Raw genomic sequence first — 15,110 nt, 5'->3', positions numbered from 1 at the left:
AAACTGTATTTAAAAAAATTATATCATACTAAAAATTATACTATACTCAATATATTATACTCAATATACTATACTATACGCAATACTGCACTCTTATACTGCAGTATTCATATATATTTTTGATTATAAATATTTTAGTTTTGTAAAACGCTAAATGCTGAATATGACGTTTTCAGGACCTGAAAAAAAAATTAAAATGTTGATATACGTTTACGGAAGATCATACATTTATGTTTCGAGTGTATTTTGTATGTACGCGACAAATATCGATAATATCAAACAGTATATCTTCACGTTTTTGACATACTATGTCAAATATTTATTTTGACACCAAATCATACTAACGTTGCTATAAGATTGAAGGGATAAAGTTATCAAGAAGCTACTTGTGAATTTTACAGGAATTGTACTGCGTATCATAATCATCAACAATCCTTTTTTTTCGTTGATTGATAATAATGGCCAATTCATATTATATATAGCGTCTGCTATGCTCGTACTCTGTTAACATAAGTAGAGTTATTATTACATTAATTATACATATTAATAATACATATTAGAGTTATTATACATATTAATAATATTGAATAATCTTAATAATATTATTATAATCTTGTGCGAGGGTACACGCATGTTTATGCATTATATTAAATATAATTCATATGTAAGAAAATGAATATTCTTATATCGCAATTGAGTACAGCATAGTTCAAATTTGTTGGGCAAATCATATTTGTTATGTTATCTTGTAAAATCTTAGTTGAGTTGTACAAAAACATCCATTATTATTTTAATTAACTCACAAAGATTATGATCAAAGTTTCGCTACAAATATTTTGAAGCGTTTGATGGACCAATCAGAAGAAAAAAATTTTATAAATAGACCAATCAAAAAACATTTTAAAACATTTATAGCATCACGTTGATTATACTCAAAATCAGTAAAAAAATACACCTTTTTTGTATGGGTACTTTTGAATGAATTATAGAATATGCATGATAATTACTTTAAATATGACTTCGTTTCCGGACCAGCAGTAAAAATAGATTTGTACAAACATGCAAATGGTATACGCTAAAAAAGATGCAGTTGCAGAAAGGTTTTTAATATGTATTGACAAGTAATATACACTTGTACATAATACGAGTATACTACTAAAAAACTGAACGAAAAGTACTTGGTTGAATGTGACGTTTACCGCTTTGGCGTATCTGGAATAGTTTTATGTTAACTCTGCATTACATGTATGAGCAGAATTAGGAAAGTTATTTTACAAATTACTTATATATAAGTTACATTATAAGTTAGACATATTATAGGATCTGTACAATCTGTTAAGGTATTTATATAATACGAATATTCTTCTCTTCAATTGTGATTGATCCATTTTTACAAATATCATCATTTATAGTTACGCAATTATAGATCGAGCTTTAAGTGACTTACTTGTAAATGCTGAGATGATAACATATGCACTCTGATAGATCTGCTTTGTTTTCATTCAACAAACTGCTTGCATGTCCTAGATATTTAACTGTTTTATTAATTATTAATTTGTGAAGACGATTTTCCAATATTTCAAACTGGGCACATGTTTGTAAAATCAATCCAAAGACTAGGGTTTCCGTGCCAACATTTATCATGGTGGCAAAAATTGTAGTTACCATTTGATGAATAGATATAGTCCAAAATATCGTAGATACATTATAATTACATGGCAACCATATTCGATAAGGCAGATGACCTTGCATCACGTTTAATACTGATCCTATTGTACCGCCTGTAATGGAACTTGTTGCTAAAAGTGAATATTTTATCGAGCATGATCTGCAAATGTAGAACCGAGATAAAATTTTATATAAATTTTTATCACCATTTATTTATGCTTTTATTATAATGAAATTTATTATCATAAGATTTATAATGACTGTATTATATTTAATTATTTTGTACATGTGTTGTGTGAATTATTACTATAATTTAAAACGATATTGAAATAGGAAACTTCTTCAACTAAACATTGATTAATTAGACAGAGAATAGAAAATTTTTATTTTTATTTTTTAAAAAATATAAGAATATTCTGAAATATATAATCAACAAGACATAGCAAAAGGTAAAGCACTCATAATTTGTTATAGAAATAAGCAATGCTAATTTTGGACAATATAATAATAGTACAATATAATAATAGTATGTGTTAAACGCAAAAAAATTAAATTTGTGCAGGACATTTTAATAAAGATATGAACTCACCTAATGAATCTATCAAATTTTGTTTGTATTATTATTTCATCTTCGTCTTGAGGTTTGTATGGTGCTTTCAACAATACTTCCACTAAGTTGATGATCGCATTCCGTCGTACCACAACAACAGTGGTTTTACAACAAACGGCCACCATGCTCAAAAATATTAGAATATTAGTAGCCAAATCATCGACATTATTAATAATGAAAATTATGTCCATAAATTGAGTTAACAGAAAAAAATATTCTGAAGATATTATAATAAAAGTAAATATATTATACAGCAGCTTAGCACCATTTGATGACCACTCAACAGGTCGCCATATACCGCCAATGGTATACATTAAAAAATTTAGAGTAAATATTTGCATATTTAAATCGCTTTTTTTCCAAAGATTATCGAATATTGTACAAAAATATCTCTTCTTTCTACATGTAAAGTATCTGAAAAAATGATTTAAAAATTATCTTTTCTGAAATAATATTATTTAAATTCGAATATATTTATTTTGTTTAAGAAAAATTGAATTTAATTTAGAATTTTAGTGTAATATTTTATAAAATAGATTATGCTTTTAGTAAATTTTGCAAATTAATGTTTAAATTACATACTGAATACTAAATGCAACTGTTCACTTCCAATCAATTTTATTTAACTTACAAATTGCGTCCAATGATATTGCTGATTGCAAATCGGATGACTTTATTTAATTGCAGTAGGTATAGTTCATGATTTGTATGAATACGACAAAAGAAGTATTTATAAGTATTTATTGCGCACTTTTTTTGGAAAATATTACTTCTTAGAATTTTCTAGTGGTAAGAAAATTAATAAATACAAACTAATGTAATATATTATTTTATTGTATTGTATCATTAAATTTCACTTAAATGTAACCGAGCATGTCTTGCGATAGACTATGTAAGTATGATATTATAGATCTACATTTTTCAACGTCTTGTCAATCATTAATTACAGTTATTAAAACATCGACGTCGTTTAATTATTTATTATGGGGAGTATGTTCTTTTCGTTCCATCGTTATGAATAATATAATAATCATAACTGTAAAAGTTTTCTTATTTCCATCTATCGAGGGATGTCCTCCTTCACGGTCACGCATATTGTTTCCTGCTGAATAAAATATTTGCATATTTTCATCGGAAGTACAAAGAATATCATGTTTTCCACAAAGCCTCTTATTTTATTATATAAAAATGCAGAGCTCAGTATGGCGATAAAAGTGTGTAATTAAAATATAATCTATTTCTTAAGATACTTCTCTGTATCTGCAAAGTATTGCAAGTGTTCGCGAAAATACATATGTATTTAATTAATCGCGTATATATACATATATTTCGAATACACATATATTTCGAATTGTGCATTGATTTTCTAATGTAGGAATTTAATTAGGAATTAAATATTGTGAGTATGGCAAATGATACTATACCTATTTTTTACACTATATATTTTAGAGCTGGAATTAAAATGGAATCACATCTTTGATTTAATAGATATATTTGTTTTCTCTATTTAAAGTTCAATTTGTAATATAGCTTGTATGTATATATAATATTATCGAGTATATAATCCATGTACTGATATAAGAGAATTAATTTATATTATAACATATATATAATATACATATTTAAATTTTGTTTACAAGTACAAGTTTGTTGAAGTACAAATATCTTTAATGTACAATATATTATTATTGTCATTTAAATTCTAAAAATGAATATACCATATAAAATAATTAAAAATTATAAATAAATACATTTTTTATTTAAATAAAGATGTAAATAGGATAGCTGCAGTGTATTCCTCTGAATAGAAAAAATTTTCTGTTGTGATTTAACGATAAAATATGTTCGGAATTATCTATCATTGATAAATTATTAATAACTTTTTTTTATAAGATTTTTTTTTGTAGGATAAGATACATTCACATTCCTTTATTGTAAATATATAAGTGATTACGAGAACAAGTTTTAATATGTTATTAATTGATTTTAAAACGATAAAGAAAAATAAGTTACTATAAGATTTCTATCGTACTCCAACAATTAAATCCGCTTTCATCAGATAATAATATTGTAGAAAAAAATAGGAATCGATAATATTTCGTTTAAAGTATAAAAACTAAAACCATAGATTACAATAAGAAACAATAAGACTTTTTTAATAAATATTATATATTTTTCATAATTGTTCTTATCTATTACTATATATAGAAGAAATTTACCGATATTTTTATGTTATAATCAGGTATATGTCTAAGAAAATTACTTCATTCATATCCTCAATTTGTGCGGCCCTCTGTTGATTTCTATTACTTAATTTATATTTCTAATCGTTCCAAGTAATTGGATTCACTATCACTATCGATTTTAATTGACAAAGTCACGTTTATATAAAATACATGCGCTCACACACACACACACACACACACACACACACACACACACACACACACACACACACACACACACACACACACACACACATATATATTTAACAGCAATTTAGAGAACAGTTATAATTTCCGTAATCATAGAACGAATAATAGATTTGAGGGCAATAGATAATCTATTATGGAAATTGACACTTTGTTTGCTATATTGACACAATCATAAATAATTAATATTGTATTCGTTTTATCAGTTGTAAGATGTATCTATGAGAAGAGATTACGGAATACAGTTATTTACCTTGAGAATTGATCATGATTTCGTTTACGGTCCATCGATGAATATAATTTTATACGAACATAATTATATAATTTGTATAACAGACAAATATCAGCAAAGTCGCAATTCTGAACTCGGAAATATGTGTCGAAACGTAAAATATACTTGTGCATAATATCAAGATATACAAAAAACATAACAAATAGCACCTACATTGTTAGATATTATAAAAGTCACTATAATTTACTTCTTAATTTCTTTCTTCGTGTAGAAAGATTATTAAATTCTGATTACTGAATATGTAATCGATTATACGTACGTTTCGCGATAAAATATCTATAATTTTTTCTTTGCTTCAGTAAAACTCTTATATAACTATTAATAGCATTCATTAGCCATTCATTATCCAGCGAGGAACTGCTAATTAGATGTCAAATTGGGATTAGGTATCAAATTAATTTCAAAATCATCTTATCAATGTCAATTCGAAATCGATTTGAGTCATTTCTCGCTAGACCATTATTAGTAAACACGAAGTTATTTATTACGACGCACATTATTTTCTGTGTGTGTGTGTGTGTGTGTGTGTGTGTGTGTAAAAGCTTTATTTTAAATATTATTTTACTTGCAATGATCAGAATTTTTTACAATTTTTAACATTATCATATTTTTATCATATTTTTATCAAATGAAATATTTATATATATATATATGGTTTTTCATATAATCGGCATTTAAGCGCTAGATTGTATTTCCTGTTAACGAAAAATTTGTCTTATTATATTGTGTAAAAATATATTATAATGTAACGAAAAAAATAACGCATAATGTATCTAAATATTTTTTATCTTTTGTTCGTATTCACTTACATAAGTATGATAAATGAGTTAGAAAAGTATCAATTACTTCTAGTGTGCTTGCAAAGAATGTAATATACAAAACAGGTTAAAATTTTTATATTCGTCTGATTCAAAACAATTTTTATTTACATATTAAAACGCATTATTGGATGTATTTCATGTGTTACGTGTATATATTTAGTGCGTGTACATGCATGTGTGTTTTTCTGCATATGTTAATATTCGAATAATTGATGTAAGGAATAAGGCCGGAAGTAAATACGTAAATAAAAGTTATAAGATTTAAAGTCACTATAATTTATCAAAAACTACATTTTTATCATATTTAAACACATTTTTGGTTATTTATTATACTTTACTTTTGTAAAATATTAAATGCTGAATATGACGTTTTTAAAATCTGAAAGAAAAATAGAAAAAACATTGACATACATGGAAGATTATGCATTTATTATTCCGATTGTATTTTCGTACATATACAACAAATATTCTTAATATCAAATAGTAAATCTTCATATATTTGACTGTATTTATTACCAAATATTTATTTCGACAAACGATACTAACGTTACTGTAAGACTGAAGAGATAGAATTATCAAGAAGCTGCTAGTGAACTTTACAGGAATTGTGCTACGTATCATGATCATCAATAGTCCTTTTTTTTCGTTGATCGATAATAATGGCCAATTCATATGATATATAGCATCCGCTATACTCATACTCTATTAACATATAAATAGAATTATTATTACATAATAATATCGAACAATTATAATAACATTATAGTCTTATACACGCTCATGTATACATTATATATATTCTTATTGTATTCAAGTATAAAATAATTCAAATTTGTTGTAGACAAATAATTTGTTAGATTATTTTGCAAACTCTTGTAAAAAAAATAGATTATTCAAAAATACCCGCCATTTTCCATTATCTCAAAAAATCGGTTAGGTATTTATTTCATATGGATTACAGCGTATATAATAGTTACTTTAAGCATGACTTCATTTCCCGACCAGCAATAAACGAAGATTTGTACAAACATGCAGATAGTATATATTAATAAGGATGCAGCTGCAGATAATTCCTTGATATGCATTGACAAATAATACACACTCGTACATAATACCAGTATACTACTAAAAAACTGAACGAAAAGTATTTGGTTGAATATGATGTTTACCGTTTTGGCGTACCTGTAATGGTTTCATGTTAATCATTTCAGATGAATGAAACAATTGCTATTTTGATAATTTTATAGTATTCTTAACAATTATATGAAAATTTTATATTTGTATTGATATGAGCTTACAGTATTTTGAAATACAGGATCAAGAAAAAATGTTTCTTATATTTTATATTTTTGTCATAACTTCTTAATGTAGCATCTTAGGACCTATGTTTATATAAAAATTTTGTCTTATTCTATCTTACTTTATGTTACAGAAGGTACTGTCAAAATTTGTACACAAGAACATCCAAGGGTACTTTATATAATCACCTTGAGAATATTTTGTATTTTCTTTCTATAACAATTGTTTTCTAACAATTGTTTTGTAACAATTGTTTTGTAACAACCCATTTATAATTTCAAATAGAAGTACTCGAATTAGCTTTTGATTTTGAATAACTTTCCATCATAAATATTAACAATTTATTTTAATAAATAATAGCTATTTAAACTTATACACATACACACACACACGCGCTCGCGCGCGCGCGCATATGTAATGCACATATACGTATATAAAGAGCAAACTGAATATATGCATAAAGACTATATAATATATGCATAAAAGGATTCTTACGTGACTTACTTGTAAATGCTGAGATGATGACGTATACATTCCGATATCCATGTTTTATCTTCATTCGACAAAGAGCGTGCGTGTCCGAGATATGTAACTGTCTTTTTAGTTATGAACTTGTGAAGACGACTTTTGAAAATTTCAAATTGAGCACACGTTTGTAAAATCAATCCGAAGATTAAGGTTTCCGTGCCCACATTTATCACGGTGGCAAAAATTAAAGTTACAATCTGATGAATGGATATAATCCCAAACATAGATACAGTGTAATTATATGGTAGCCATATTCGATAAGGCAGGTGACCTTGCATCACGTTTAGTACTGATCCTATTGTAGTGCCTGTAACGGAACTTGTTGCTAAAAGTGAATATTTTATCGAACATGATCTGCAAATGTAGAATCGAGATGAAATTTTATATAAACTTCTATCAGCATTTATTTATATTAGGTGCGCTTAATTTTCGGCCTTTTTTAACTTGAAACTAATTTATAAAAAGTCGAATAGTTACCTAATCTTCAAAATAATCTCCCTCGTTTTCTATACATTTGCGCCATCTTTCGGGAAGCTGCCAAATTTCACTTCGGAAAAAAGAGGGTTGTTTTGAATTTATAAATTCGAACATATTTTCTCAACATCCTTGACATAAGTGAAATGATCAATCAGATGATGTTGTAAAGATTTAAAAAGATGATAATCTGAAGGAATGAAGTCTGGAGGATACGCCGGGTGCGATAAAATTTCTCAGTCCAAGTCAGTAATCGTTTTCAAAGTCGTTTTTGCTGTGTAATCGCACGTTATCCTAAAGGAAGATGACCTTCTTTCTTCCCTTGTCGGTGTAAGACCTTTTCTCCTCCAATGCGTCACTAACTGAATCAGTTGCTGTTGATAACGTTGAGCAGTAACCGTTTCATCGGATTGGAACAATTCATAATGAATAACGTCTTGCTGATCTCACTATATACATAGTAACACTTTCTTGGCGTGGATATTCGGTTTTGCAATACTATTCGAAGATTGTCTCAGATAAACCCGCGATTTTCGCCTCTTTGGATTATCGTGGAGAATCCATTTTTCATCACAGGTCACAATCTTGTGCAGAAAATCCTTCTTTTTGAATCGAGATAGCAATGACAGTCAATATCATAGCGTTTACGCTTGTTCTGAACTGTGAGGGAACCCAATGGGGAATCCAATGGCCCTCCTTTTGAATCCTCTCCAGCTTATGTAGACGTTTAGAAATGGCTTGCCGTGTTACTCTTGCCTTGTTCCTGTGCGACAAGAATTCCAAAAGTTGTTCCAATTCCTCATTGTTGACTTTCTTTGGCTGTCCCAGACATTTTCTATCATTAAGGTCGAAATTTCCACTCTTAAATCGCTGGAACCACTTTTTACAGGTATAAGAAATAACACCTTCTCCTAAAGCCGAACAAATCATTTCCTGTGCTTCAGCAGCACTTTTTTTTAATTGAAAAGCGAAAAGAAGGCAATGCCTCAAATGCTGTTTCTCGAACATTGCTTTTAACACTTTTTTTTTTAAGTTAGGTAGTACAATCGCCAACAATTAGTACATTTGAAAATTTAAAGATGGCGCTCTAATATGATTATATGGCGGGAAAGATATGTAAATTTGAATAGGTACTCATCGATAAAGATAGAGGTCGATAGAGACCGAGAATTAAGTTGCGCACCTAATACTTTTAATTTAATGAAATATATTTATAATCATAATATTTATAATTATTATATTTAATTATTTTGTACATGCGTTTTGCGAATTATTACTATAATTTAAAATGATATTGGAAGGGAGACTTCTTCGATTAAAAGTTTATTAATTAGATAAAAAATAGAAAATTACTACATTTGTAAAAATATAAGTATGCTCTAAAATATATGGTCAACAAAATGTAAAAACTAAAGGACATAATTTGTTATTGAAACAACTAATGCTGATAAAATTTGATACGATTTAAAGAAATAATATGTGAACACATACGAATTGAATTACTGCATAAATATTTCAAGTTATAATAATACTTTAATATTAAGATGTTTTAAGAAAGATATGAACTTACTTAATGAATTTATCAAATTTTGTTTGTATAGCTACTTCATCCTCATCTCGAGGTTTATATGGTGCTTTCAATAATATTTGCACTAAGTTGATGATCGCATTTCGACGTACCACAACGACAGTCGCTTTACAACATACAGCAACAATAGTTAGGAACATTAGAGTATTAGTGGCAAAATCATCGATATTATCGACAATAAGAACTATATCCATAAATTGAGTTAACACCAAAAAGTATTCCGAAGATATTATAATAAAAGTAAATACATTGTATAGCAACTTGGCACCATTTGATGACCACTCAACTGGTCGCCATATACCGCCAACGGTGTATATAAAAAAATTTAAAGAAAGCATTTGCATATTTGGATTGCTTTCTTTTCAAACAACTTATCGAAATATTGTACAAAAGTATAGCTTCTTTCTATTTATAAAGTATCTAAAAAAGTGGTTTAAAACGTTGCGAAAATTATCTTTTCTGAAATTTCTGAAATATACTAATTAAATTTGAGTATACCATGTTTAAGAAAAATTGAATTTAATATAGAAGGTTGTATAATATTTTATGAAGTAGATTATGCTTTTTTAATGAACATAAAATATTACAAATTAATATTTAAATCTCACACACACTGAATGCGACTGTCCGATTGAAATAAATTTTATTTATTTGATGTATATATTGGATATAATTGCTCGCTCGGATTGCGAATTGGATGACTTTATTTAATCATAATATTGCGTATGATTTGTGTGAACCCAACTTCAAAAATGGTATTTATAAATATTTATTGCGCACCTTTTTCGGAAAATATCACTTCTTAGAATTTTAGCTAGTGATAATAGGAATGACAAATACTAACACTGATATAATATGTTATTTTATTATTGTGTCAGTAAATTTTATTTAAATGTAATCGAACATGTCCTGCGATAGACTATGTATTTACGTTCTTCAACATCTTGTGTTCTTCAACCCTAGTACTCAACCCTAGTATTCAATTACTATCATTAAAAAATCGACATAATGTCATTTAATCATTTATTACGAAATGCATATTCTTTTCCGCACTTGTGAATAGTGTAGTAACTCTAATTGTAAAAGTTTTCCTACTTGCAACCATCGAGGGATATTGCGATCTTTTACAGTCACGCATATTATTGCATTGGATAAAATTTTCATGTCCATCGGAATTATAAGGAATATCGCATTTCTCGCAAAGCCTCTCATTTTATTATATAAAAATACAAACCTCTAATGCGATAAAAGTGATGTGTAATAAACTTAGGATATATTCTTCAAATTACTTATCTATATATTTACAAAGTATAGCAGGAAATGTGCAGGAAAATATCTCATACGCAACATATTACAAGTATAGACTGAGACATTATTTTTTTTTTTATTTTAGTATTGAAACAAGCATTAATGCTGCTTATAAATCAAATCAAATATATTACAATATTCTTTTGTCATTACATTGTGTCTATATTGTGTTTGTATATTCATGTTAACATTTCTACAACCAGAATGAATATTAAGGTTGCAATAAATACATAAACAGAAATTTTAAAATTTAGTGTCATTAATTTGCGAAAAACTACATAATTAATATGCTCAAATAAACTCTTATATTATTTGTATTTTATTTTTGAAGTACGTTAAATGCGGAGTATGATGTTTTTAAAATCTGAAAAAAATTAGAGAATATATATTAATATGAACTATTAAACACTTGCTAGATATACAAGCTGTTTTCAAATGTATTCAACAAATATTAAGTTCTCCAACATTAAACGCAAAACATTATATAATATACGTAATATTTGTCCAGTTATTTAAAATCTAAGTAATAATATTACTAACATTGCTGTAAGATTGAAGAGATAAAGTTATCATGAAGCTGCTAGTGAATTTAATAGGAATTGTGCTACGTATCATAATCATCAGCAATTCTTTTTTTTCGATAATGGATAATAGTGACCAATCCATACAATATATAGCCTCTCCTATGCTTATACTCTGCCAACATAACATATATAATATTATTGCTGTATAATAATACCGTATAATCTTATCAATTATTAGTTTTATATTACGTACATATCAAATAATACAAGACTGATGAACACACATATAAATGAATATTTGTATATAAAGTATTTTTTCGTATATAAAGTAATTCCTTATTTACTAAGAAAGTTAAATTATCTCACTCGTATTGAATTGTAGGAAAATATACTCGCTGTTTTTCTATCATTTTTAGTAAGATATATACATATATTTAATAGAGTAAGTTACCTTAAGCATAACTTCGTTTCCGGACCAGCAGTAAATGTAAATTTGTACAAACATGCAAATGATATATACTAATAAAGTTCCAATTCCAGACAGTTCCGTAATGTGCGTTGATAGGTAATATATACATGTACATAATATCAATATACTACCGAAAAATTGAACGAACAGTACCTGATTAAATATAACGTTCACCGTTTTGGCATATCTGTAATAGTTCCATGTTAGTTCTGTGTTGCAATAAATTACTATCCTTGTACATAATTGAATAATATAATTTATACAATTTTTAAATTTATAGAAAAATTATGTGTATGGTATTCATTGAAATAAAAACTTTTTAGTTTTAAGCAAGTACATGTATGTACTATGCAATTATTAATATCTATGCATAATATCTATGCAATTATTACTACGACATAATAATAAGCATATACAGGATGTCCCAGAGTGACCGCTCTGCGAAATATTTCGCAGATAGGATGTACTAAGTCGAAAAGTCCTTTACCATTTTGCAATTTTCATAATTAGTTAAGGAAGATTAACTAAACTAAAAATCGCCAAATATTGGCTTTGATAATTTTTTATTCAAGTATTATCAATTTTACAGAAAAACAGAGATAAAAATTGTTTATTTTCATAAGTTTTTTAGTACTACATTTTCTCATATTGGTAAAAATAGTTGCCAATAAAAAAATGCAAAAAAAAACTAAAAAGTTGATAAAAAATTCTGTAAAAATTTTCAAAATTTATGAGAAGGAAATAAACAATTTTTGTCTCTTGCTGTAAAGTTGATAGTATTTAAGTGGAAAATAATTATTGAAAATCAATATTTGGCGATTTTTAGTAATTAATATCTTATTATCTTAATTATTATGAAAATTGCAAAATGGTAGAGGATTTTCTGACTCAGATTAGTCCGCTGTGCACAAAATATTTGGCGGTCATTCTGGAACTCTCCGTATACGTATACCATATACATCTATGTTGTAGTAAATAGAACGATAAAATCACACATTGATGATGCTTTCTTATCGTATTTATAATAGTTATTTATTATTTCCAAATAGCATCAATTATTTATAATAACTATCTTTAGACCTTAAACAATTTTTTATAAAAATATTAATAAGTATTGTTACGATCAATTGCAATTTTTAGAAACACAACAATTAAATAATATATAAATACTTTTACATATTAGGAGTACAAATTAGTTCGGTCCGTTTCTCTAAAGATGGCTCCAGCTGTTGTGAATGGTTTACTGTGATTTTGGCGGTTTCAGAGAGATTAAACATCTGCTAATAATATTCAGTTTATATCGCTTTGAGTTTCATGTCACAGTGAGTCACAAAAACCTTGATTTTTATTGTGTTTGAAATGTCGAATTTTGTATTAACTAAGCAGCATTTGCGGGAGGTTTTGAGTTTCTGCTTTAATTGGAAGAAAAGTGCGGCTGAAGCCCATCGAATGCTTGTCGAAGTTTATGGTGACACTGCTCCAACTGATAAATCATGTAGAGAATGGTTTCGACGTTTCAAGGATGGAGATTTCAGCTCATTGAAGACAAACCTCGCTCATTGAAGACAAACCTCGCTCTGGACAGCCAAAAAAATTCGAAGACAAAGAATTAGAGGCATTACTCGAAGAAGATCAGAGCAAGAGGAGCTTGCAGAATCATTGGGGATAACTCAACAAACCGTTTCTGTACGATTGAAAGCCATGGGAATGATTCAAAAACAAGGAAATTGGATGCCTTATGAACTGAAATTGAGAGACGTTAAAAGACGATTTTTTCACTTGCGAACAGCTGATTCAAAGACAACAGAAAGAGAAAAGGTTTTTTGCATCGGATTGTGACTGGAGATGAGAAGTGGATATTCTACAACAACCCCAAGAAGAAAAAATACTACACTAAGGCCGGTCAATCGTTGTCATCGACCTCAACATCAACACGGTCGAACATTCATGGTTCGAAGATCATGCTCTGTATCTGGTGGGACCAAAAGGGTCTTGTTTACTATGAACTGCTGAAACCTGGCGATTTCATTGCGGTGATCGGTATCAGCTACAATTGATTCATTTGAGCCGTGCATTGCGAGAAAAACGGCCGGAATACGAGTAAAGACATGATAAAGTTATTCTTCTTCATGACAATGCTCGGCCTCATGTCACTAAAGTCGTAATAAAATATTTGGAAACGCTCAAATGAGATGTTTTATCGCACTCGCCATATTCTCCGGACATTGCTCTTTCTGATTACTAGTTGTTCCGAAGGATGCAGCAAGTCACCGGTTCACTTCTTTCGCAGAAATCGAAAATTGGCTCCAAAATTGGATCGCCTCCAAAGACGTCATTTTTCGAGATGAAATTCGAAAATTGCCTGAGAGACGGGAAAAAGTAGTAGGCAGCGATGGACAATATTTTAATTGATCTGTTCATTCATTTTATTTTGAAATAAATGCATTTTTGAACGGACTGAACTAATTTGTACTCCCAATAGTTAAATACATATATAAAAAGATTGCTGCATAAAAATGGATTCTCAATTAGCGACTTACTTGTAAATACTAAGATGATGTCGTATGCATTTTGATATTTCTGTTTTATCCTCATTCAACGAACAAAATGCATTTTTTAGGTATTTAACTGTTTTATTATTTATTAATTTGTGAAGACGATTTTCGAAAATTTCGAGTTGGACACATGTTTCTAAAATTAATCCAAAGACTAGAGTTTCCGTACCGACATTTATGATAGTGCCAGCAATTATAGCTACAACTTGTTGAATAGATATAATCCAGAATACTAGAGACACATTGTAATCCAATGGCAACCATATTCGACAAGGTAGTTGTTCCTGCATAATATTTAATACTGATCCTATTATGACGCCTGTAAGTGAGATCATCGCCAGAAGCAAATATTTTATTGAACTCAATCTGTAAACGTAGAATTGAAATTATATTTTATTAATTTTCATGATTAATCAAAGTTAACTTATATTTTCCAATTTGACAAATTTGTAATAATGCTATTAAATATATTTATATGTATATTATATATACATATAAATGTATCTTTCTGTTCCCTTCTCTCTCTCTCTCTCTCTCTCTCT

General features: G+C 28.2%; 1 protein-coding gene across 1 annotated transcript in view; it reads right to left on the bottom strand.

Moving 5' to 3' along the window:
• Positions 1-306: 306 nt before the first annotated feature.
• The window catches only part of LOC108693609, a 21,559-nt gene continuing 6,755 nt past the window's right edge, over positions 307-15,110 (bottom strand). The window contains 10 exon segments of the mRNA XM_018202644.1: positions 307-501; positions 1,008-1,212; positions 1,448-1,828; positions 2,258-2,462; positions 6,369-6,525; positions 6,801-7,005; positions 7,627-8,004; positions 9,695-10,066; positions 11,973-12,200; positions 14,554-14,934. Coding sequence (XP_018058133.1) covers positions 307-501; positions 1,008-1,212; positions 1,448-1,828; positions 2,258-2,462; positions 6,369-6,525; positions 6,801-7,005; positions 7,627-8,004; positions 9,695-10,066; positions 11,973-12,200; positions 14,554-14,934 — 2,707 coding nt within the window.

This window comes from Atta colombica, unplaced genomic scaffold, assembly GCF_001594045.1.
Source record: "Atta colombica isolate Treedump-2 unplaced genomic scaffold, Acol1.0 scaffold96, whole genome shotgun sequence".
Lineage (NCBI taxonomy): Eukaryota > Metazoa > Arthropoda > Insecta > Hymenoptera > Formicidae > Atta > Atta colombica.
This window is presented reverse-complemented; position numbering and strand designations above follow the sequence as displayed.